General features: G+C 35.7%; 1 protein-coding gene across 6 annotated transcripts in view; it reads right to left on the bottom strand.

The window, feature by feature from the left end:
- Window positions 1-2,212: 2,212 nt before the first annotated feature.
- LOC103234294 (uncharacterized) overlaps window positions 2,213-27,653 on the bottom strand; it is a 41,468-nt gene continuing 16,027 nt past the window's right edge. For 2 of the 6 annotated variants that reach the window (XM_073016707.1, XM_073016709.1), the window contains 3 exons: window positions 15,676-16,613; window positions 15,084-15,423; window positions 14,556-14,667 (listed from right to left, as the gene is read on the bottom strand). In XM_073016707.1, coding sequence (XP_072872808.1) covers window positions 14,633-14,667; window positions 15,084-15,423; window positions 15,676-16,613 — 1,313 coding nt within the window. In that variant the 3' untranslated portion in view covers window positions 14,556-14,632. Of the gene's footprint in view, window positions 2,479-13,599; window positions 16,614-27,653 lie in introns of those variants that run through there. The other 4 variants (XM_073016706.1, XM_073016708.1, XM_073016710.1 and 1 more) reach the window with 4 other exon arrangements.

Raw genomic sequence — 27,653 nt, forward strand, 5'->3', positions numbered from 1 at the left:
GGAAGCATCACAATACCTGACTTCAAACTATACTACAAGGCTACAGTAACCAAAACAGCATGGTGCTGGTACCAAAACAGAGACATAGAACAGTGGAACAGAACAGAACCCTCAGAAATAATACCACACATCTACAACCATCTGATCTTTGACAAACCTGACAAAAACAAGAAATGGGGAAAGGATTCCCTATTTAATAAATGGTGCTGGGAAAACTGGCTAGCCATAAGTAGAAAGCTGATACTGGATCCCTTCCTTATGCCTTATACAAAAATTAATTCAAGATGGACTGGAGACTTAAATGTTAGACCTAAAACCATAAAAAGCCTAGAAGAAAACCTAGGTAATACCATTCAGGACATAGGCATGGGCAAGGACTTCATGTCTAAAACACCAAAAGCAATGGCAACAAAAGCCACAATTGACAAATGGGATCTAATTAAAGAGTTTCTGCACAGCAAAAAAAGAAAAGAAAAAAAAAAAAACTACCATCAGAGTGAACAGGCAACCTACAGAATAGGAGAAAAATTTTGCAATCTACTCATCTGACAAAGGGATAATATCCAGAACCTACAAAGAATTCAAACAAATTTACAAGAAAAAAACAAACAACCCCATAAAAAAGTGGGCAAAGGATATGAGCAGACACTTCTCAAAAGAAGACATTTATGCAGCCAACAGACACATGAAAAAATGCTCATCATCCCTAGCCATCAGAGAAAAGGAAATCAAAATCACAAAGAGATACCATCTCACACCAGTTAGAATGACAATCATTAAAAAGTCAGGAAACAACAGGTGCTGGAGTGGATGTGGAGAAATAGGGACACTTTTACACTGTCGGTGGGACTGTAAACTAGTTCAACCATTGGGGAAGACAGTGTGGTGATTCCTCAAGGATCTAGAACTAGAAATACCATTTGACCCAGCCATCTCATTACTGGGTATACACACAAAGGATTATAAATCATGCTGCTATAAAGACACATGCACACGTATGTTTATTGCAGCACTATTCACAATGGCAAGACTTGGAACCAACACAAATGTCCATCAATGACAGATTGGATTAAGAAAACGTGGCACATATACACTATGGAATACTATGTAGCCATAAAAAAGAATGAGTTCATTCCTTTGTAGAGACATGGATGCAGTTGGAAACCATCATTCTCAGCAAACTATCACAAGAACAGAAAACCAAACACTGCATGTTCTCACTCATAGATGGTAATTGAACAATGAGAACACTTGGACACAGGAAGGGGAACATCACACACCAGGGCCTGTCGTGGGGTGGGGAGAGGGGGGAGGGATAGCATTAGGAGACATACCTAATGTAAATGATGAGTTAATGGGTGCAGCACACCAACATAGCACATGTATACATATGTAACAAATCTGCACGTTGTGCACATGTACCCTAGAACATAAAGTATAATTAAAAAATAAAAGATAATAAAATATAAAATGCATAACATAAATACTACGCAATAGAATAAAAATGATGGAGTTGACCACAAAGGACAGCCAATGCTGTATTATAGCAATACAGAAAAATATATATCTACTGTCAGAAGAAGGTAACTTGAAGTATTTGAGAGATGTTCTCTAAGAATGTAAAAATATTTTCAGTTTTAGATTCTGTAATAAACGCTTCTTAAGCATTTTTAATTTTCAAAAAAATTTGAGTGCATTCCTTGTCAGCTTAGTTTTCCTGAAGAATTTAAATATAATAGAGTAAAATAATACCTATTAAAAATAACTTTTCTGGTAATAGAGAAGTTTAATTTTTAGATTAAAAAAGTAAAATTTTACAAAATTATATGCAGACCAATTTAATCAGAAGCTACCTTGTTACAACTGTGAGAAATGACACGAAGATTCAACTTTTATGTCAGGTGGGAGAGAAAATGATTACTAAGGGCTAGAAAATTGTTTTCACTAATCAATGTTGATTTTTATTGTTATTTTGTCTCAAATTATGTTAATAACAAAGTAATGGCCTTGATCCAAAAAAAATTTTAAAAACTTATATAGTATAAAATTAAAATGTTTCTAGAAATAAAAAAAGAGATATATAAATAAATAAGAAAAGAAAAAAAGTGGATTACTCACAATAGCTAAGGTATGAAATCAACCTAAGTGTCCATCAACAGGTGAATGAATTTTAAAAAGTGATATATTTACACAAGGGAATGCTATTTATTTCTTAAAAAGAAAGAAGTCTTGGAGGTGGGCTCAACAGTCTGTGCCTTAGCAAGCCTTGCAGAAATTCTGATGCACACCAAAGTTTGAGGGACACTGGAAAGGATAGTGTCCATATGATTGCTGGGTCACCCCACCTATCCTGAAAGTGAGGAACATCCCGAGTGAGACCAGTTAGCATATTGTAGCTCTTTCTCCAGCCACAACCAGAAAGTCTTTGCTTCCCCTTTGCCTTCCACCACGATGGTAAGTTTCCTGAAGCCTCTGTAGCTGTGCAAAACTAGAAAAAGACGCACACCCAAAAGCCTCATTTGAAACTTCCAGACAGAAACCAAGCATTTGGAAAGTCTCTTTGGACAGTTTTAAACACAATTGCAGAAAAGAAAACAACCTTACTCAGTGAGATGATGATGAGAATGAAGACTTTTATGATGATCTACTCCCACTTAATAGTGACTTTACAATCCTTAACACTGCACTCAGCTACCAAGCCAATGAATAAGATTGTGCATCACAGTTGAAATCTGTTCTCCACTCCTTTTGTAGTTGTTCTGAATTGGGTACCAGAAGTCAATTGTCTCATTATTAAGATAGCTTCTAAACTGATTCATTTTTGTGACACATAATGACTGTTAGTCGAGTTCTAGTTGTATGTTAAAAAATGCTGATAAAAAATATTTCTACAGAGACGACAGTCAATTAAAATTAACTGTGAGTTATGCTAGGAGCTATACTTAATTCATTTAGACTTTATTTGGTCATTTAAAAAATATATTTCAAAGAAGAAAAATTTTTTTAAAAAGTCTTTTTATTTTCAACAACATTGATGAACCTTGAAGACATTAGGTTAAGTGAAATAAGCCAGCACCACACAAAATAATAAAAAATTATCTCATTTCCATGTAGAGTATTAAAAAATTCAAACTCACTCCAGGTGTGAAGTGGCGGCCTTGTGTGTGATCTTTCTGCCATCCCCAAGTTTGTATTTTCGACACTAAAGTCTACTTCTTAACTAAAAGTTTTAAATTGGAAAATAAAAAAAACTCAAACTCATAAAAGCAAAGAGTAGAATGATGATTGCCTGAAGCTGGAGGTGGAGGAGATGTTGGTCAAAAGTAATGAGTCTTTCCTACATCTCTTAACAAATAAGTTATTCTTCTCTTTTTTAAATCACCAGGGAATTGAATTATTTCCTGAAGAATTACAACTGCAAGAATAACATATTTATTAAAGCAATGAAGGTTGTATACTGAAATTTCAGAGGCTTTGCAAAATATATATATTCTGCTCAAATCACCATTTCCTTTTTTTTTTCCTGATTAAGAGGACTTTTTCATGGTCTTTCAGGGATTATATTTTCGTTCACCTTCTATCTGCATTCTCTTTCTTCAGCCAATTGATTAAAAAAGAGATGCAGAGAAGACACATTTTCTTCTCATCCACACATCACTTTCACTTGCTATTAGTCAAGGTGATTTGAGCTGAGAATAGCAGTTTTCTATCATGAAAGCAACTTCTCAGAAATAAACAACACTCGGAAACAAAACTATAAATCTTTCAACAAAAGCTAACGTATTTTAAGCAAAATAAGCATATGCAGCAATAATAAAATGCTTGTGGTAGAATGGATTTATTTTCTTTCTATTGAGTTCAGATAAGATTTTACCAAAAGCTAGCAAATATAGAGCAGAAAAAAGAATATTTCTGAAACAAGAATATTGTAAATGAAGGTAATTTGTCAATAGAAATAAGAATATGACCTCATGTTAATAGTCTCATCTACGGGTGTACAACACCAAATGCTATTTTTTATTATAAACTGTATTTCATATAAGTATTCAATTTATATCATCCTCTTTCACTATTTCAATGCCTTCTCCACTTTGTATCAGTAGAAAACAGGTCAGCTGCTTCCAAGAAAGCAGGCAATGCTCTTCTTACTTTTATGATGACGAAGAGCACTTGTTTCGGTGATAAATCTCGTTAATTTTTTGTATTTAGTAGACAATGGTTTCACCTTGTTGGCCAGGTTGGTCTCAAACTCCTGACCTCAGGTGATCCATCCTCTTCAGCCTCCCAAAGGACTGAGATGACAGGCGTGAGCCACCACACTTGGCCCAGATTTATTCTTTTAGTCTGAAGTTGTCTTGGCTATTTGAACTCTTTAATTCTTTTGTATATATATTTAGAATAGTTTTTCTAATTCTGTAAAAAAGCGTCATGGATAGTCTTGATAAAAACAGCACTTAATCTGTAGGTTGCTTTAGGCAGAATGACCATTTTAACTATATTATTTGAATCCATGAGCATCCAGTATTTTTCTATTTATTTGCATTCTCTCTCATTTCTTTCAGCATTGCAGTTCTTTGTAGAGATATTTTACCCCCTTGACTTAATGTATTTCTAGGTAATTTTTTTGTGTGTGGCTATTGTAAATAGAGCTCTTTTTTTATTTTGTTCTCAGTTTATTATTGGCGTATAGAAATTCTATGTATTTGTGTTGATTTTGTATTCTGAGATTTTTTTGAAGTCTTTAGGCTTAGGAGTCTTTTGGTGAAATCCTTAAAGTATTCTAGGTAGAGAAATATATCATCAATAAAGATAATTTGACTTCCTTTGCTATTTGGATTCCTTTTATTTTTCTGGCTAGGACTCCATTACTATGTTCAGTAGGACTGTTTAGGATGGATATTCTCATCTTTTTATTCTTATGGAGAATGCATCTACTTTTTGCTTTTTTAGTATGTTTGTTAAGGATTTGTCATAGATGACTCTCATTCTTTTGAGGTATGTCTCATCAATCTCTAGTGTGTTGAGAATATTTTTGAGTCAATATTGGATTTTCTTGAATGCTTTCTCTGCCCCTACTGTGTTAATTAAATATTTTTTCTTTTAATTATCTTTACATGGTGAATCACACTTACTGACTTGCATATGATCAAACATCTTTGTATTTATGGAATAAAGCTCACATGATAGTAGCAAAATAACTTTGATTTGCTTTTGAATTCAGTTTGCTAGTATTTCATGGAGGATTATTGTTCCAATGTTCACCCAGAATATTGACCTGTAGTTTCCTTTGTTATGTTTTCACTAGATTTTAGTTTCACATAATTCACTGATTTCATGCAATTAGGTTGAAATGCCACCTTGATTTTTTGGAATACTCAGTAGGATTAGGACCAGCTTATCTTTGTATACGTAGTAAAATATGGCTGTGGTTTCATATGATCCAGGGCTTTTTATGGTTAGTAGTTTTATTATTACTTATTCAATGTCATTACACATTTTACATTTTTGCTCTGTTAAAGACTTCTGTTATTTTCTGTCAATATTGGGAAGTTCTGTATATCCAGGAGTTTATCTATTTTCTCTAAATTTTCTACTTTGCATGCATGTTCACAGAAGTCTCTGAAGATATTTTTAAATCTATGTATAATCAGATGTGATTTCTCATCTCTAACATTTAAATAAATGCCGAATAAGAGTTTAACAAAATTCGACATTTCTTCATAAATTTCTGAAAAAAGTAGGTATAGGACAAATGAACCTCAAGCCAATAATTGCCACATATAACACACACATACACACAAAAAGCACAGCTAATAACATACTAAACAGGGAAATCTTGTAAGCTTTTACTCTAAGAGCAGACAAAAATGCCCACTTTCTTCAGTCTTGTTAAACATAGTACTAACTATCCAAGAAAGAAAAATTAGAAAATAAAAATCAAAGCACTGAGATTAGAAAAAATGTTAAATTATTCCGGTGTAATTTTTATTTCTATACATAATTTTAAGTTAATGAAAGCCTAAGACATTACTAAAAATTAGTAGGACTAATAAATGTATTAAACTTGCAGAATACAAAAGCAACATACAAGTGTCAGTAGAATTTCTATACATTGACAACTATCATTAAATGAAATTAAAGAAATTAAACACAATTGGAAAAATATTGATCATAAATTGGCGTTACTAATATTGTTAAACATCTGTATTATACAAAATGATGTATGGCTAAAATGCAACCTCTACCGAAATACCAGTGACATAATTAACAAATTTTTAAAAATACATCTAAAATTTATAGGGTACCACAAAAGGCCCTGAATAGCCAAAGTAATCAAGCAATAGAAAAAGTGAAGGTATCTGACTTTGAGATATACTAAAAAGCTATAGTAAAAAAAAAAAAAAGTGTAGTACCTGAATTAAAACACACAAGCGAGTAGAGAAGAAAAAGGAAACCAGAAATATATTGATGTATTTACAGCCATCTGATTTTTAAATAATGGTGGCAATTTCTTAGGGAAAAGGCAGCATCTTAAAGTATAATTAAAAAAAAAAAAAAGAAAAATCTTATTTTTGAGTTTAGATCCTTTTAATGCCTCCTTTGTTTGCCATTTGCCAATCTTAAGGCAAAGAATGAAGGCATCTTTCACCAAATTTTGCTTAAAGTTCTGTAATGCTTGAATTGGATTCAATACAATAAAAAATAAAATAAAATAAAATAAATGGTGTTGAGAAACTTTATATCCACATATACAAGAATATAATAAGACTCTCAACTAATACCATATATAAATAAATTAGATACTTAAATAAAATAAAAACACAAAATGAATTAGATACTTAAAATAAAAACACAAAATAAATTAGATACTTAAATATAAGATCTAAAACTCTGAAACTACTATAAACAACATAGATTGAAAGCCCTGTAACACTGGTTGGGCAGTGACTTTTAAAATTTGACTTCAAATCCCAAGGAGCAAATTGAAAAAATAGATGAATCAGATTATTTTAAATTTAAAAACTGCTGCACGGAATATAATACAATCAACAGGATGAGGACACCAAAAAATGGAAGAAAATATTTGCAAATCATAAATGTGATAAGGGATTAATATCAAAACTATATAACAAAATCAAATCACTATACAACAAAAAACAAATAACTATTAAAAACGAGAAAAAGGCTTAAATATTTTTCAGAAAAAGACATACACACGGCCAACAGATATATTAAAAACATGCTCAACGTCAATTATTATCAGGGAAAGGCAAGCAAAAAAAAGAACTATGAGATACCAACTCACTTCTGTTAGAAGGACTCTAAGAAGAAAAAGTGTTGGTAGAATTCTGAAGAAAAGAAAATGCTTGCACACTATTTGTTTGAATGTAAGTGAGGACAGCCATTATGAAAAACAAAATAGTTTTCTTAAAAAACTTAAAAATCAAACTACCATATAACAATTGCAGCACTGTATATCCAAAACAAATGAAATTAGAATGAAGAAACATTTGCACTTCTAGGTTGTTTGCAGCACTCTTCACATGTAAAATTTATAAAATCAAGAGTTCAACATCTAATGAGTAAATAAAGGCAATGTGGTAGATATACACAATGGAATAATATTCATCTTTAAACAACAAAAATTCTATTATTTTCAATCACATGGATTACCCTAGAGGACATTATATTAGTTGAAATAAGGGAAGCACAGAAAGATTAATGTCTCATGATTACACTTACACATGGATTCTAAAAAAGTTAATCTCACTGATGTAGAGTAAACTGGTGACCACCAAATGCCAAGGTATTTAGAAGAAATGGGGGGATTGAAAGATGTCTGTCAAATAATACGTAATTATACTTGGATAAAACAAATAATTTCAAGAAACTTATTGTACAGCATGATGACTATAGTTCATAATGTATTTGTATTTTTGAAAAATGTTTAAAATTTCATGTTGTCTAACCATAAAAATGTTAATATAAGATAAAGTATTACCTAGTTCTAAGCATTTGACAATGTATATATATACTTCAAAATGTTGTTTAATGAAATACACATTTTATTTGTCAAGTTAAGAATAACAGTGTTTCAAATACTGTCTGTCTCTTTGCTGTTTTCTCATTTGTCAGTCATAACCACAGGAACTTTGATGTTTAACAGTATGTTCTGAACCCAGCACAGTGCATGGGAGAAGTCAAAGACTTCAGGGCTTTTATTTTAAGCTTGGGGCACCTGAAGTTATTGGTGCTTATGGTAATAGTATGAAAGACACGAAAAGGGCAGGCTTGCTTATGCTCACATGATTGGCCACTGTGTGATCACAGTAAACTGGTTTGCATGCAAACTAACAGGAAATGTTTTAATCCAAAAGCTGCCATTATCTCCAAACGTTTTCAGAGAAAATCATCTAGGAGATCACTACAGTTAGGTGACTAAGAATATAAACTGTAGACTAAACTTCAACCACTAAAACATTTCTTTAAAAAATGAGTGATAAATTTCTCCAAATTGTAGTATCAATATAGAAAATAAGTATTATTCCAAATTTACAGCAGTTATTTTATTGTTTTGCAGTCTTTAACATTCACACTTTAAATAGAGGACTTTGCATGGAAATGTAAGTTGTTCTGTAAGTACATCCTAAATAACTAAATTTAAAATTGCTCACTATTAATTCTCTTAAAAATTTAATTTTTATATGTATGTTCTAGCAAATTACATATTTGCCACACTTTGTATAAAAGCCTAACATTTTTCTTTTACAAAGAAACACCATGATGATTTAATCCTCTCTTCGGTAGACAATGTATGTCTTTGATGTTAATTAGCCAATCTTAAAGTTATATTTATAAGCAAACTTTCCAGTCAAAACCAATTTTTCAGTGCATTAAAAAATACCAATGTCCTCCTTAAAACCTACAACATACCGTGTGAAACCACATGGCAGGAAAACAACAGTGAGAAAACTAGTTGTAACACAGAAAAAGTTCTGTGATGCATATATGGTTTGAATGCACATAAAAGGATAAAACTTATTAGGACATGAATGAAGCATTTCTCTTTAAATTCAGCAAGATTCAGCTTTGCAGCCTGGAAAAAATGTTCTCACATGAAGAATAAATGTTATTTCTTTGCAATTGGTATTTTCCATCTCTGACTTGAAGTTACAAACTAACTTTAGCAGGAATATTTATGACTAATTATGGAGCATCTGTTATACACTGAACACCATCATGTTTGTTTGCTACATTTATATATAAAAGCATCCACATGACTTGTGAAGCTTCCCTAGTACTTACTGAAACAAATTGACTCAATAAATAAAATTTACTTATGTCACTTATAAAAAGTTAAGGGAATAATTAAAGAAAAGTAAGCTTATATAGGGTTCTAGAAGCTAATGGAATGTTTTAACTAAATAAAATGTAATAATACACAAATTGTGGAATTACTTCTAAAAATAATTTTGTGTGCATGATGAAATTTTATAAAAATTATTCTTATAACTACAAATGAGCTCAGATAATAAATACTTCATAAACTATTAAAAAAAAAAAAAAACAGGAAACAAAAAGATTATGGGTCTAGGCCGGGCATGGTGGCTCACACCTGTAATCCCAGCACTTTGGGAGGCTGAGATGGCTGGATCACCTGAGGTCAGGAGTTCGAGACAAACCTGGCCAACATGGTGAAACCCCATCTCTACGCAAAATGCAAAAATTAGCCAGGCGTGGTGGTACATGCCTATAATCCAAGTTACTCGGGAGGCTCAGGCAGGAGAATCATTTGAGCCCAGGAGGCGGAGGTTGCAGTGAGCCAAGACCATGCTATTGCACTCGAGCCTGGGCAACAAGAAGGAAACTTGGTCTCAGAAAGAAAAAAAAAAAAAAAGATTATGGGTCTAGAATGAGTATCATGCAAGTAAAAACAGAAAATTTGCATGGAAAGATTCTAAATCATAAGCTATAAGATAGTGTAATAAACTGAATACAAAGCAGAGTCTACATTTGCTTTTAGCATTTTTGAGGATTTTTGTTTTCTAGTAAATTAGACATCTTGTTAAAATGCTTTGCTTTGTTTCAATATTGCCCTTTTCTTCTGAAAACAGTTACAAACTTATACTCAAACACCCTTGCTCCTTAAACCTAAGTTATATCTTTAGACTAATAGATGTGTATATTTAACTGCATGTAAGTCAAAACTAAAACTCCATTATGTGTTCTCAGGCAGAGGCCACGTGTTCAAAAAATACATAATAAAGTTTCGAAAATTATTCAGGACTCAGAAATATATTGATTTTATTTATGTTTATATATAATTTTTATGATACCATAAAAATAACCATGTAGTCAATAACAATTTAACTGTACAATTTAGAGTAACTAAGACTGTAGAATTGAATTGTTTGTAATACAAAACATAAAAGCCAGAGGTTATAGGTACCTTATCACAATGTGATTATTATACATTGTATGACTGTACCAAAATATACCATATATGACATAAATATATACACATATTATGTACACACAAAAACTAAGAAAAATAAATTTAAATATAAAAAAAATTAACCCACAGGAACCATATTCTTTAACTTATTTGCAGTTCAAAGCCACTGAAAAAGAAGAATACTAGAAATGTTAGTCTATTATGTTACCAAATAGTGTATTGTTACCATCTTTTAAATACACCCTTGAGTAAGGTGGAATAGGTTAAAATTAGTGGCATAATAACACTTTGCTGAATGTATAACAGTGTTTAACATGTCATCAATGTTCAATTAAAAAATTAACACACAATTTAAAACTTTAAAACTGTAGTTTTATCACATAAAAGTACAATTAGTAAAATGACATACTAATTATTTTGATTTAATTTTAACTATAAGTAATGGCCAGGCGCGGTGGCTCAAGCCTGTAATCCCAGCACTTTGGGAGGCCGAGACGGGTGGATCACGAGGTCAGGAGATCGAGACCATCCTGGCTAACACGGTGAAACCCCGTCTCTACTAAAAAATACAAAAAACTAGCCGGGTGAGGTGGTGGGCGCCTGTAGTCTCAGCTACTCGGGAGGCTGAGGCAGGAGAATGGCGTTAACCCGGGAGGCGGAGCTTGCAGTGAGCTGAGATCCGGCCACTGCACTCCAGCCTGGGCCACAGAGCGAGACTCCGTCTCAAAAAAAAAAAAAAAAAAAAGAAAACTACAAGAACGATTTTCTCTCATAATAATGTATTAGAATATTACTTAGGGCTGGGTGCAGTGGCTAACACCTATAATCACAGCACTTTGGGAAGCCAAAGCAGGCAGATCACTTGAGGTCAAAAGTTCAAGAACAGCCTGGTCAACATGGTGAAACCTTCCTTTACTAAAACACAAAAATTAGTTGGATGTGGTCATGGGCACCTGTAATCTCAGCTACTTGGGAGGCAGAGACAGAAGCATAGCTTGAACCTGGGAGGAGGAGCTTATAATGAGCCGAGATTATGCCACTGCACTCCAGCCTGGGCAACAGAACGAGATTCCCTCTCAAAAAAAAAAAAAAAAGAAAAAAAAAAAAAAAAAGAATATTACTCTGAACACCTACCTCATACATCACTCAATTCTATAAGATAACCACAAATAGCTTTTCTACTTAGATTTTCATCATGCATCTTACATTTTAATGTCCTCAGTCATCCATAAGGTAATAAATAATGACCACCTAATAAAAGTCTCCCAAATCTCTGATGCAGAAAGAATTGATCACAGGCTTTTACATGTGAAAACAACAGAAACGAAGAAATAGCATGAAGTAATTAAAGAGTTGAATTCCATCAGTATTCAGTTTCCAAATAAGCTGTAGTTTTTTTTTTGTTTTTTTTTTTTTGTTTTTTGTTTTTGTCTTTTGAGACAGAGTCTTGCTCTGTCACCCAGGCAGCAATGCAGTGGCAACATCTCAGCTCACTGCAACCTCTGGCTCCCAGGTTCAAGTGATTCTCATGCCTCAGCCTCCCAAGTAGCTGGGACTACAGGTGTGCACTACCATGCTTCGCGAATATTTGTATTTCTTTTTAGTAGACATGGGATTTCACCATGTTGGCCAGACTGGTCTTCAACTCAGGTGATCTGCCCACCTCAGCATCCCAAAGTGTTGGCCTTACAGGTGTAAGCCACTGTGTCTGGCAAAAAAAAATCTGTATTTTCAGGACAAAAGTATACTTTAAATGAAATTATAACTCTTCAAAGATCTACTTCTTTTAAAGTTACATACAAATAATTTTTCTTTTTACCAACTTTAGTTTTGAATTTTTTCCTATACTCAGCAATCTGATTAAGTGTAATGTCTGAAGTTTGAGAGACAGGTATTTCTACTGTGGATTCTCTTTACTTAATTTTGGATTACATTTTTAAAATATTTACTGTATCTGCAAAAATATATTTTAGTATAAACTTTTGTGTTTTATAATCTATAGTTTTTGAAAAAATGTTTTTCCAAATTCATTAAATTTGCAGGGTTATTCTTCAATATAAATTCCCTGATGTTGAGCAAAGTTGGAACAACTACCTCAGGGTTTTCCTCTAGTACAAAATGTGTACAATAAAACCTGTGATACAAGTAAAGGTACTACAATCCTCTTTATATTTGTAATGTGTTTCCTCAAAATAAATATTCTTTTGTAATTTAAAGGCTTATATTTTCTGAAAGATCTATTGACACCAATTGCACTTCTAATGCTTTTATTTAGTATGAACTCTCTGATATTGACTAAGATGTGAGAAGATATTAATGATTTTTTTTTTTTTCCAGACAGAGTTTCCCTCTGTTGCCCAGGCTAATATAAATGCTTTCCTTTGCAAAAAGGCATGAGCATTGGTTAAATGTTTTGCCACATTGTTCACACTAGTTTTCTCCAGTATGAGTTATCTTACCTACAATCAAGTGTGACAGCCATTTAAAGGCTTTGTCACATTCTTCACATTTCTAGGATTTCTCACCACTATGATTTCTTTTATACTCAGAAAAGTTTCGGGTGTTGCCAAAAGCATTGTCACATCTTTCAGGTTTGTAGTTTCTCTCTATTATGAATTAGCCTGTGTCTGTTAAGAATTGAGGATCTGTTAGAGGCTTTCCCACATTCTTCACATGTGTATGGTTTCTGTCCAGTATGAGTTGTCTTATATGTGGTAAGCCTTAAGGACTGGTTAAAGGCTTTGCCACATTCCACACAATTGTAGGAATTCCCTCCAGTATGAATTACCTTATGTTTAGTAAGGATTGAGGAAGAGTTAAAAAATCTGCCACGTTCTTCACATATGTAGGGTTTCCCTTCTGTATAAATTCCCTTATGTTCAGTAAGGGTTGAGAACTAATTGAAAGCTTTGCCACATTTTTCACATTTGTAGGGTTTTTCCTCCCGTATGAATTCTCTTATGAGTAGGAAGGTGTGAGGATTGGTTGAACTCTTTACCACATTCTTCACATTTGTAGAATTTCTTTCCAGTATGAATTTTCTTATGTTTATTGAAGACTGAGCTAAAGACTTTGCCACATTCTTAACATTTGTAGGGTTTCTCTCCAGCATGAATTCTCTTGTGTTCACTAAGGCTTGAGGGCTAGCTGAAGGCTTTTCCACATTCTTCACATTTGTAGGGTTTCTCTCCAGTATGAATTACCTTATGTTTAGTAAGGGTTGAGAAGTTACCATAGGCTTTGCCACATTCTTCACATTTGTAGGGTTTCTCTCCAGTATGAATTCTCTTATGTTCCATAAGGTTTGAGGACCAGTAGAAAGCTTTGTCACATTCTTCACATTTGTAGGGTTTCTCTCCAGTATGAATTCTCTTATGTTCCGTAAGGGTTGAGGACTGGTTGAAAGCTTTGCCACATTCTTCACATTTGTAGGGTTTCTCTCCAGTATGAATTCTCTTATGTTCCGTAAGGTTTGAGGACTGGTAGAACGCTTTGCCACATTCTTCACATTTGTAGGGTTTCTCTCCAGTATGAATTCTCTTATGTTCCGTAAGGGTTGAGGACCAGTTGAAAGCTTTGCCACATTCTTCACATTTGTAGGGTTTCTCTCCAGCATGACTTCTCTTATGTTCAATAAGGCTTGAGGAACAGCTGAAGGCTTTGCCACATTCTTCACATTTGTAGGGTTTCTCTCCAGTATGAAGTACCTTATGTTTAGTAAAGGTTGAGAAGTTACCATAGGCTTTGCCACATTCTTCACATTTGTAGGGTTTCTCTCCAGTATGAATTCTCTTATGTTCCCTAAGTCTTGAGGACCAGATGAAGGCTTTGCCACATTCTTCACATTTGTAGGGTTTCTCTCCAGCATGACTTCTCTTATGTTCAATAAGGCTTGAGGGACAGCTGAAGGCTTTTCCACATTCTTCACATTTGTAGGGTTTCTCTCCAGTATGAATTCTCTTATGTTCACTAAGTCTTGAGGACCGGTAGAAAGCTTTACCACATTCTTCACATTTGTAGGGTTTCTCTCCAGTATGAATTCTCTTATGTTCCCTAAGTCTTGAGGACCAGATGAAGGCTTTGCCACATTCTTCACATTTGTAGGGTTTCTCTCCAGCATGACTTCTCTTATGTTCAATAAGGCTTGAGGGACAGCTGAAGGCTTTTCCACATTCTTCACATTTGTAGGGTTTCTCTCCAGTATGAATTACCTTATGTTTAGTAAGGGTTGAGAAGTTACTATAGGCTTTGCCACATTCTTCACATTTGTAGGGTTTCTCTCCAGTATGAATTCTCTTATGTTCACTAAGTCTTGAGGACCGGTTGAAAGCTTTGCCACATTCTTCACATTTGTAGGGTTTCTCTCCAGCATGACTTCTCTTATGTTCAATAAGGCTTGAGGAACAGCTGAAGGCTTTTCCACATTCTTCACATTTGTAGGGTTTCTCTCCAGTATGAAGTACCTTATGTTTAGTAAGGGTTGAGAAGTTACCATAGGCTTTGCCACATTCTTCACATTGGTAGGGTTTCTCTCCAGTATGAATTCTCTTATGTTCCCTAAGTCTTGAGGACCAGATGAAGGCTTTGCCACATTCTTCACATTTGTAGGGTTTCTCTCCAGCATGACTTCTCTTATGTTCAATAAGGCTTGAGGAACAGCTGAAGGCTTTTCCACATTCTTCACATTTGTAGGGTTTCTCTCCAGTATGAAGTACCTTATGTTTAGTAAGGGTTGAGAAGTTACCATAGGCTTTGCCACATTCTTCACATTTGTAGGGTTTCTCTCCCATATGAATTCTCTTATGTTCCGTAAGGTTTGAGGACCGGTAGAAAGCTTTGTCACATTCTTCACATTTGTAGGGTTTCTCTCCAGTATGAATTCTCTTATGTTCCCTAAGTCTTGAGGACCGGTTGAAAGCTTTGCCACATTCTTCACATTTGTAGGGTTTCTCTCCAGCATGACTTCTCTTATGTTCAATAAGGCTTGAGGGACAGCTGAAGGCTTTTCCACATTCTTCACATTTGTAGGGTTTCTCTCCAGTATGAATTCTCTTATGTTCCCTAAGTCTTGAGGACCGGTTGAAAGCTTTGCCACATTCTTCACATTTGTAGGGTTTCTCTCCAGCATGACTTCTCTTATGTTCAATAAGGCTTGAGGAACAGCTGAAGGCTTTTCCACATTCTTCACATTTGTAGGGTTTCTCTCCAGTATGAATTACCTTATGTTTAGTAAGGGTTGAGAAGTTACCATAGGCTTTGCCACATTCTTCACATTTGTAGGGTTTCTCTCCAGTATGAATTCTCTTATGTTTCGTAAGGTTTGAGGACCGGTAGAAAGCTTTGCCACATTCTTCACATTTGTAGGGTTTCTCTCCAGTATGAATTCTCTTATGTTCCCTAAGTCTTGAGGACCGGTAGAAAGCTTTGCCACATTCTTCACATTTGTGGGGTTTCTCTCCAGTATGAATTCTCTTATGTTCCGTAAGGGTTGAGGACTGGCTGAAAGCTTTGCCACATTCTTCACATTTGTAGGGTTTCTCTCCAGTATGAATTCTCTTATGTTCCGTAAGGGTTGAGGACTGGTTGAAAGCTTTGCCACATTCTTCACATTTGTAGGGTTTCTCTCCAGCATGAATTGTCTTATGTACAGTAAGGGTTGAGGCCTTACTAAAGGTTTTGCCACATTCTTCACATTTGTGGTGTTTCTCTCCAGTATGAATTCTCTTATAATAAGTAAGGGTTGAGGACCAGTTAAAGGCTTTGCCATCTTCTTCACATTTGTAGGAATTCTCTCTGGTATAAATTCTTTTATGTTGACATAGGTGTGAACGCATGCAAAATGATCTGACATATTCCTTACATTTCAAAAGCTTCTTTCTAGTATGCCTTATCTTATGTCTTTTTGAATTTGAACATTTATGAAAGATGTTTACATATTTGCCACATTGAAATACTTCGCTCTGTGTAGTTGTCAAACTCTGGTTAAGCTTATTATAACCTTTTTTGTGCACCTTACACGCATCCACATTGGTACAACCAATTTTTAACTGTAAATTCTCAGGTCCACATTTTTCACATCTTCTCAATATCACTTTTCGGAGAGAATCTTCTATGCCCTGCTCTGGACAAAGGTGTTGAGCAAAATGAGAACATATAACTGAAAAGAAATAAAAATAACAAATTAGTCCACTTATTAGACTCAGATAAATACAGTTTCCAAATCTAACCTATAAAATTATTCAAACTACATAAGTAAGATTACATTGCAATATGACACAGGCCCACAGGCCCTAATTCTTCACAGACATATAAATGTAATGAAAACATACAGACCAAAATACATATGTGGATAATTTATACATGAGTTAAGTGTGTACAGTGTCTGAATTAAACCCAATGCAAAGAACCACATAGAAAAAAAGAAAAGTTTGTTACATTTACCCATTACAACTCTTTCTGCTCCTCAGTATTACCTAGTCCCTTCAGAAGTAAATTGTAACTTCTGGCTTTTTTTTAAAGGAAAGTAAAATATTGGCATGTACAATTTAATTTCTGTCTTCTACTGGCCTTTCCACACACTGGTTTCTGTCTCCCATGACATAAATTGCTGAAATAAATGATGGTATACTTTCATTTTGAGTCTGCTGGGACCAAAGGTAAATACACTGCAGCAGAGCACTGCAGTGCTGCAGAGAGAGAACAGGTATACCAGGTAATTACTTTTCAGGAGAAACATAATCTCTTTAAACTAAAAGTAAGCACAAAATTTCAGACAACACAAATCTGAAGAACATGTTTGACAGACCCACACAATCTCTAGTCAAGACCATTGCTTTCTGACTATGCCAGGACAAAGCTACATTAATAAATTTTGTGACAGGTAACCTTTTTAAATGTCCAAATCTCAAAGATTACATACAATCTATACAAAATAGGGCAACATAATCCCACCAAAAATATTATTAAAATTTCAGAAAGAAACCACTAAAAATTTATATACTAATTTTAAAAATGGAATAATAATGCATGAAACAGGAACACAAAAGACTATAAAAAGTTAGAAAAATGAGGATAAGAACAAAAATATCTAAATTGTGGTGATAAAAATACAAAAATAAATAATTGAAAGATTCTAAAATTAAGAAAAAATATCTAAAAATAAAAAAGCTCAAAAAGCAAATTACGATACATACAAATACATTTATAACAAAAACATATTTATAATCACAATTTCAATAGTTACAGACAAAAAGAGAATTTTGGGAGCTGCAAGATAAAAGTGATTTGCAAACAGTCTTATGACATGGTTAGACGAATTGCTAACAGGAGGAACCAGTTTAGAGAAGAACATAAATGACCTGATGGAGATGAAAAACACAGCATGAGAACTTCGTGAAGCATGCACAAGTATCAATAGCTGAATCGATAAAGCAGAAGAAAGGAGATCAGACACTGAAGATCAACTTAATGAAATAAAGCAAGACAAGATTAGAGAAAAAAGAATAAAAAGAAATGAACAAAGCCTCCAAGAAATATGGGACTATGTGAAAAGACCAAATCTACGTTTGATTAGGGTACCTGAAAGTGACAGGGAGAATGGAATCAAGTTGGAAAACACTCTTCAAAATATCATCCAGGAGAATGCCCCCAACCTAGCAAGACAGGCCAACATTCAAATTCAGGAAATACAGAGAACACCACAAAGATACTCCTTGAGAAGAGCAACCCCAAGACACATAATTGCCAGATTCACCAAGGTTGAAATGAAAAAAATGTTGAGGGCAGCCAGAGAGAAAGGTCGGGTTATCCACAAATGGAAGCCCATCAGACTAACAGTGGATCTCTCTGTAGAAACCCTACAAGCCAGAAGAGAGTGGGGAGCCAATATTCAGCATTCTTAAAGAAAGGAATTTTCAACCCAGAATTTCATATCCAGTCAAACTAAGTTTCATAAGTGAAGGAGAAATAAAATCCTTTACAGACAAGCAAATGCTGAGAGACTTTGTCACCACCAGGCCTGCCTTACAACAACTCCTGAAGGAAGCACTAAACACACAAAGGAACAACTGGTACCAGCCCCTGCAAAAACATACCAAATTGTAAAGACCATCGACACTATGAAGAAACTGCATCAACTAATGGGCAAAATAACCAGCTAGCATCATAATGATATAACAATATTAACCTTAAATACAAGGGCTAAATGCTCCAATTAAAAGACACAGACTGGCAAATTGAATAAAGAGTCAAGATCCATCTAAGTGCTGTATTTGAGTCTATATGTGCAAAGACACATATAGACTCAAAACAAATGGATGGAGGAATATTTACCAAGCAAATGGAAAGCAAAAAAAAAAAAAAAAAAAAAAAATCCGGGGTTGCAATCCCAGTCTCTGATAAAACAGACGTTAAACCAATAAAGATCAAAAGAGACAAAGATGGGCATTACATAATGGTAAAGGGGTCAATGCAACAAGAAGAGATAACTATCCTAAATATATATGCACCCAATACAGGAGCACCTAGAATCATAAAGCAAGTTCTTAGGGACCTACAAAAAGACATAGATTCCCACACCATAACAGTGGGAGACTTTAACATCCCACTGTCAATATTAGCCTGATCAATGAGACAGAAAACTAACAAGGATATTCAGGATGTGAACTCAACTCTGGACCAAGCAGACCTAATAGACATCTACAGAACTCTTTGCCACAAATCAACAGAATACACGTTCTTCTCAGCACCACATCGCACTTATTCTAAAACTGACCACATAATTGGAAGCAAAACACTCTTCAGCAAATGTAAAAGAATGGAAATCATAACAGTCTCTCAGACCACTGCAATCAAATTAGAACTCAGGATTAAGAAACTCACTAAAAATCGCACAACTGCATGGAAACTGAACAACCTGTTCCTGAATGACTACAGGGTAAATAATTAAATGAAAGTAGAACTTAAAAAGTTCTTTGAAACCAATGAGAACAAAGACACAAAATACCAGAATCTCTGGGACTAAGACAAAGCAATGTCTAGAGGAAAATTTACAGCACTAAATGCCCACAAGAGAAAGCAAGAAAGATCTAAAATAGACATGCTAAAATCACAATTAAAAGAACTAGAGAAGCAAGAACAAACAAATTCAAACCCTAGCAGAAGATAACAAATAACTAACAGCAGAACAGAAGGAGAGAGAGACACAAAAAACCCCTCAAAAAATAAAAATAAAATAAATCCTGAAGAGGCCAATAACAAAAGTTCTGAAACTGAGGCAGTAACTATTAGCCTACCAATAGAAAATGTCCAGAACCTGATGGATTCACAGCTGAACTCTGCCAGAGGTACAAAGACGAGCTGACCTATTCTTTCTGAAACTATTCCAAACAATAGAAAAAGAGGGAAGCCTCCCTAACTCATTTTATGAGGCCAGCATCATCCTGATACAAAAACCTGGCAGAGACACAACAGCAAAAAAATTTCAAGCCAATATCCCTGATGAACATGGATGTAAAAATCCTCAATAAAATACTGGCAAACTGAATACAGCAGCACATCAAAAAGCTTATCTACCATGATCAAGTCGGCTTCATCCCTGGGATGCAAGGGTGGTTCAACATAGGCAAATCAATAAACATAATCCATCACATAAACAGAACCAATGACAAAAACCACACGATTATCTCAATAGATGCAGAAAAGGCCTTCAATAAATTTCAACACCCCATTCGTCCTAAAAACTCAATAAACTAGGTATTGATGGAACGTATCTCAAAATAATAAGGGCTATTTATGACAAACCCACAGACAATATCATACTGAATGGGCAAAAACCAGAAGCATTCCCTTTGAAAACCTGCACAAGACAAGGAGGTGAGGAGGATTAATTTAACTTGGATGTGCTGTGTCTGGTGAACGATTTAATGTACTATGTACTGTAAATGAACAATAGGTTAGTTGATATTCGGGTTGTGATGCTTGAGCTTTGAGTCTTGTTGTTATGTGTTACAGTTGATTGATCTATTAGAGTGCTTGCTTGTAAGCATGTTGTGGGACTGTGTTTAGTAAGTATGTAAGAATATGTGCTATGTACAGTTAAACATATATAGTACTATATAGTATTCATGTTGGCTAACAGTAATGCACGATTTACATAAAAGTTTATTGAAATGTTTAATACTTAAGTTGCATTTAAAGCTTGCATACCATAAAAGACAGAAAGTAGTTCAAGTTAGAATGCCAGTTTTGGGTGTTGGTGGTGAAGTTAAGTACTTTCTTTCTGAGTTGCCCTAGGGAGAAGTTTTCCATTTTCAGTTTACAAGACTGGTGTATTTATCTATACTACGGGGGCAGGTTCATTTGAGCAGGTTGTTTTCAATTAGGGAGGCAAGTGGTATTAAGACTAGAATTGTGAAATATATTACGGATGCTACTTGTCCAATAGTCATAAAGGGTTGGCTTATTGGTTGAATTCCGATTCAGGTAAGAGTTAGTAGAATTGTGATTAGGAGTCAAAATAGGAACTGGCTGAGTGGGCGGAATGCCATACTTTGTTGTTTGGATTTGTGGAGAGTGGGTATGAATAATAAGATAAAGATTGATAGGAGGAGTGCTAACACCCCTCCTAGTTTATTAGGAATGGATCGTAGAATTGCATATGCAAATAAGAAGTATCATTCTGGTTTAATGTGTGGAGGCGTGCTTAGGGGGTTGGCTGGGATGTAGTTGTCTGGATCGCTTAGAAGGTCAGGCGTGAATAATACTAATGTTATTAAGGCTGTGAAAAAGAGGGCTAGGCCTAGGATGTCCTTAATTGTGTAGTAGGGGTGGAAGTCGATTTTATCGGAGTGAGAGGAAATTCCGCAGGGATTATTTGATCCTGTTTCGTGTAGAAATAATAGGTGTAGAGTAGTAAAGGCTGTGATAATGAAAGGTAGGATAAAGTGAAGGGTAAAGAATCGTGTGAGGGTGGGGTTTTCAATAGAATATCCACCTCAAACTCATTGGACGAGATTGGTTCCGATGTATGGGATTGCTGATAGTAGGTTTGTAATTACGGTGGTGCCTCAGAATATTTGGCCTCATGGGAGTACACAGCCCATGAAGGCTGTTGCTATGGTTATGAGTAGAAGTGTGATGCCAGTGTTTCAAGTTTCTGTGAGAAGAAAGGAGCCGTAGTAGAGGCCTCGGCCTACATGTAGAAAAAGGCAGATGAAGAGTATGGAGGCACAGTTGGCGTGGAGGTAGCGAAGGATTCAGCCGTTATTTACATCTCGGACGATGTGTGCGATTGAGGAGAAGGCGGAGGAAGTGTCTGGTGAGTAGTGTACTGCTAGGAATAGTCCTGTAATAATTTGTAGAATTAGGCAGGTTGCAAGAAGTGAGCCGAAGTTTCATCATATAGAAATGTTAGGTGGGGTGGGTAGGTCAATGAAGGTGTGGTTAATTATTTTTAGGATTGGGTGGGATTTGCGTATTGGGGTCATTAATGTTTTTGTAGTTGAAGTACAACGATGGTTTTTCATATCATTGGTCATGGTTGGAGTCCACGTGAGAACAATGACATATATTTTATTTTTGTTAAACGTATTATTAGTTATGGGGTTTGTGGGGTTTTCTTCTAAACCCTCTCCTATTTCTGGAGGGTTGGCATTAATTGTTAGTGGTATAGTTGGTTGTGTGATTATTTTGAATTGTGGGGGAGCGTATATGGGTTTAATGATGTTTTTAGTTTATTTAGGGGGTATGATAGTTGTTTTTGGGTATACTACGGCGATGGCTATTAAGGAGTATCCTGAAACATGGGGATCGGGGCTTGAGGTTTTTGTGAGTTTTCTGGTAGGATTAGCGATGGAGGTGGGTTTAATTTTATGAGTTATAGATTTTGATGATTTAGTGGTGGTGGTTAACTTTAATAGTATGGGGGATTGGGTGATTTTTGAGGGTGAGGGGTCGGGGTTAGTTAGAGGGGATTCTATTGGTGCAGGTGCTTTGTATGACTATGGACGTTGATTGGTAGTGGTTACTGGTTGAACGTTGTTTGTTGGTGTATACATTATTATTGAAATTACTCAGGGTAATAGATTATGTTATTAGGAATAAAGTTAGAATGAGGGGAATAAGAAAGGAGAGGGAGTAAAGTTTGATTATGCCTTTTTGGGTGGTTGTGATGGTGGAGATGGTAGTGTGGATATGTGAAATTGTTTTGGGTATAGATTTTTCCAGTCAGGTTAAGTCTAGTAAGAGGAAGGATAGGTTTTGGCTTATAAGTAGATTTTGGTAGAAGGTTATATGGTGAATTGTGATAGGGTAATATCCTAATATGTTGGAGAATTTAAATGTGTGTGATGGCATGTTTATTTTAAGTTTGTTGGTTATAAGGGCAAGGTCTAGGCCTACTAGAAAGCCCAGGGTGGTTAGATATAGGGCTGAGAGTTTTAGATGGTGAGGCATTGTTGGTTGGGGGAGTGAGGTAGGGGAGATATTGTTGGTGATAAGAAATCCTGCTAGTATACTGCCGACAGTGAGGCGTTTGATTGGTTTTAATAAGGTGGGGTCGTTCTCGTTAATATAGATTGAGGTTGGGAAGTGGGGTTGTCCTGTTAGGGTTATAAAGATAGTTCGGGTGCTGTAAGCACTAGTTAGGGATGTGGCAATGAGAGTGATAGATAGGGCTCAGGCGTTGGTATACGACATGTTTGCGGTTTCGATGATGAGGTCTTTGGAGTAGAAGCCTGTGAGGTAGGGTATGCCTGCAAGTGCTAAGTTGCCAATAAATAAGGAGGTTGAAGTAAGGGGTATTGTTTTAAATAACCCTCCTATTTTTCGAATGTCTTGTTCGTTGTTTAGGTTATGAATAATGGATCCAGAGCAGATGAATAATATAGCTTTGAAGAAGGCATGGGTGCAGATATGTAGAAACGCTAGGTATGGTTGGTTGATGCCGATAGTAACTATTATGAGGCCCAGTTGGCTTGAGGTGGAAAAGGCTACGATTTTTTTAATATCGTTTTGTGTTAGGGCGCAAACTGCTATGAATGTGGTGGTAATGGCTCCTAGGCACAATGTAAGGCTTTGGATTAATGTATTATTTTCTATTAGAGGGTGGAACGGATGAGCAGGAATACTCCGGCGACAACTATCGTGCTGGAGTGGAGTAGAGCTGAGACTGGTGTTGGGCCTTCTATGGCGGAAGGTAGTCAAGGGTGAAGACCAAATTGGGCTGATTTTCCTGTTGCTGCCAGGAGAATACCTATTAGTGGGAGAAGACTTGGGTTGGGGTTTAGGATAAACATTTGTTGAAAGTCTCATGAGTTGTAATGTAGGATGAACCATGTTATGCTTAGGATAAAGCCGATATCGCCAATACAGTTGTATAAGATTGCCTGAGTGGCTGCTGTGTTGGCTTCTATTTGAGCGTACCATCAGCTAATTAATAAGAAGGATATAATTCCTATGCCTTCTCAGCCAATTAAAAGTTGAAAGAGGTTGTTGGCAGTGATTAAAATTAGTATGGTGATGAGAAATGTGAGAAGGCACTTAAAGAATTGATTGTTTGGATCTGAACTTATATATCATAGTGAGAATTCTATAATAGATCAAGTAATGAATAGTGCAATTGGGATAAATATTATGGAGAAGTAATCAAATTTGAAGGTTAGTGTTAATTCTAATGTTTGGATTGTTATTCAATGTCAGTTTGAGATAATTGCTTCTTGGTCCAGGAGAATAAACAAGATTATGGGGAGATGGCTAATGGTGAAAGAATATATCATAGTTGTTTTTACGTAGTATGGGTATACGTGCTTTTTGTTGGGATTAATAAAGGTAATAGCAATTGGTAGAATTAGAGTGGTTAGGATTGTTATGGTAATGGAGGTGTACATGGTTGTTACTTTTATTTGGAGTTGCACCGATGTTTTTGGTTCCTAAGGCCAATGGATAACTGTAATCCTTTAAAAGTTGGGAAAGCCGTATTTATTAAAAATGGAGACATGGGTTAGCAGCCCTTGCTAGCTTTCTCGGTAAATAAGAAGTGGCAGGCCTCTATGGTTAGATCCACAATCTAATGTTTTGGTTAAACTATATTTACAGGAGGTGAAAACTAGAATAACATTAGGGTTAAGGGACAGGAGTATAATAGGGGAAAGGTGTATGAATATTAGTATGTTTTCTCACGTAAAGGAAGGTTTTATATTAGTAGTGTGATATGTAAGTATTCCTCGTTGTGTTGTGGTAAATATATAGAGGGAGTAGAGGGCTGTAATTAGCATATTAAGTCCTGTAAGCGTAATGGTGATGTATGATCAGGAGAATGAGGTTATTATTACAAGGAGTTCTCCTACTAGGTTAATAGTAGGGGGTACGGCGATGTTGGTAAGGTTTGCTGCAAATCATCAAAAGGTTATTAATGGAAATAGTATTTGGAGTCCTCGGGAAAGTAGTATAATGCGGCTGTGGGTTCGTTCATAGTTTGAGTTTGCTAGGCAAAATAGTATGGATGAGGTGAGTCCGTGGGTGATTATAAGAACAGTTGCACCAATGAAGCTTCAGGGGGTTTGAATGAGGGAGGCTATGATTACTAGGGCTATGTGGCTTATGGAGGAGTATGCGATGAGTGATTTTAGGTCTGTCTGTCGAAGACAGGTAGAGCTTGTTATGATTATGCCCCATAGGGATAGTATAAGGAAGAGGTAGGTTATATGTTCTGTTGTAGGGTTAAGGATAGAGGTGAGTCGTATCATGCCGGAGCCACCTAGTTTTAGGAGTACTGCAGCAAGGACTATTGATCCAGCAATGGGGGCTTTAACATGGGCTTTGGGGAGTCATAAGTGTAAGCCGTACAGGGGTATTTTTACTATGAAGGCTATTATGCATGCTAGTCAGGTAAGATTGTGGGATCAAGTGGTTGTTAGTTTTTGAGCCATGAGCGTGAGTAGCATGATGTTTAGTGAACCCAAACTATTATAGGTATAGATTAACATAATGAGTAGGGGGAGAGAGCCAGTTAGTGTATAGAATAGGAAATACGTGCCTGCGTTAAGGCGTTCTGCTTGGCTGCCTCATCGGGTGATGATGATTAGGGTAGGAATGAGACTGGTTTCGAATAGAATATAAAATATGAATAGTTCTGTGGCTATGAATGTTAGAATTAGACAGATTTGTAGGAAAATTAACATGGAGAGATAGAATTTTTTCGTGAGGGGGATTCATTATGTAAGTGATATTGGCTTGCTGTAATTATAAGGGGCAGGAGTCAGGCAGTTAATATTAGGAGAGGTGTCGTTAGAGGGTCGGAAGATAAATGGATTGAGTAGTTGAGGAGATTGTTGCTGGTTTGGTTGAAAAATAATAAGGGGATAATACTGATGGTTAGGCTATGTACGGTAAGGTTAATTCAGATTATGCTATTTTTGGAAAATCACGTTGTTGGTAGTAGTATAATTGTGGGGATAACTATTTTTAACAATGAAGTAAATTTAGGTTGTGGATATAGTCTAGACCATATGTGTTAGAGATTGAGATTAGTAGGGCAAGACCGACTGCTGCTTCGCAAGCAGCAAATACTAGTAGGGCGATGGGTATAATGTTAGCTAGTGAGGAGTGCATGTTTAAAGCTATAAGAGTACTTACAATAAACAGTGATGATAATATTCCTTCTAGGCATAATAGGGAGGATATTAGATGTGAGCGATAGGTTAATATACCTAGGAGTGAGATTATAAATGCTAGTGTAACACTTATATAGATGAAAGGCATTTGGTTAGTATGGTTATCATAATCTAATGAGTCGAAATCATTTGTTTAAACTACTTACCAATTCAGTTCAGTCCAGTCCTTTTTGAGTTCATTCGTAGGCTAGGCTTAGGGTTAGGACAATAATTAGTGTAATTGATGATTTAAGCATGGTTGGAAGATCTGTTGTTTGGAGAGCTCATGGTAGGGGTAGTAGTAGGGCAATTTCTAGGTCAAATAGTAGGAAGGTAATGGCGACTAAGAAAAATTTTATGGAGAAGGGAATGCGGGCAGAGTTTAGTGGGTCAAAGCCACATTCGTAAGGATCGGTTTTTTCTGCATAAGAGTTCAGCTGGGGTAGTCAGAATATGATAATTATTAGTAGGAGGGTCAGAAGGGTATTAATTGTCAGTGCTAATGCTAGGTTAATTACTCTTTTTCAAATAGTATCGAAACTAGTTGATTGGAAGTCAACTGTACTAATTATACTAAAAGAGTAGGATCCTCATCAGTAGATAGAGATATAAAGGAATAATCAGACCACATCTACAAAGTGTCAATATCAAGCAGCGGCTTCGAATCCAAAATGGTGGTTTCATGTGAAGTGGTATAATAGTTGACAGATAAGGCAGGTAATAAGGAATGTAGATCCGATGATGACGTGAAGTCCGTGGAAGCCTGTGGTGATAAAGAATGTTGAGCCATAGATACCATCGGAAATAGTGAAGGGCGCTTCCAAGTACTCTGAAATTTGTAGTAGGGTGAAGTAGATGCCTAGTAGGATTGTAATGAGTAAAGCTTGGATTGTTTGTTTTCGATTACTTTCTATTAGGCTGTGGTGGGCCCAGGTGATTGTAACTCCTGATGCAAGTAGTACAGAGGTGTTTAAAAGGGGCATTTCTAGGGGATTTAGGGGAGTAATTCCTGTTGGTGGTCAGTGTCCTCCTAGGTGTGGGGTGGGAGCAAGGCTCGAGTGGTAGAATGCTCAGAAGAAACCGGTGAAGAAGAGGATTTCTGAGATGATAAAAAGGACTATTCCATAACGAAGGCTTTTTTGGACAGGTATTGTATGGTGGCCTTGGTAGGTGCTTTCTCGAATAATGTCATGCCATCATTGGTATATGGTTAACACGTTGGTTAGTAGGCCTAGCATTAGTAGAGTGGTGGAGTAAAAGTGAAATCATATAATTAGGCCTGATGTTGTTAACAGGGCTGAGAGAGCCCCTGTTAGTGGTCAGGGGCTAGGTTTAACTATGTGACAGGCATGAGATTGGTGGGTCATTAAGTGCTATCACGTAGATAAAGGATGATTAATAGTGTGAAGACATAGGCTTGGATTAGGGCCACTGCGATTTCTAGAATGGTCAATAGTACTAGAAGTGCATAGATTAGTGAGGTAATAGGGAGGTTGATGGTTGATAATGTTAGTGCAGCACTTCCTATTAGGTGCATTAGTAGATGG

The sequence above is a fragment of the Chlorocebus sabaeus genome, chromosome 6 (genome assembly GCF_047675955.1).
Source record: "Chlorocebus sabaeus isolate Y175 chromosome 6, mChlSab1.0.hap1, whole genome shotgun sequence".
In the NCBI taxonomy this organism is placed as follows: Eukaryota; Metazoa; Chordata; class Mammalia; order Primates; family Cercopithecidae; genus Chlorocebus; species Chlorocebus sabaeus.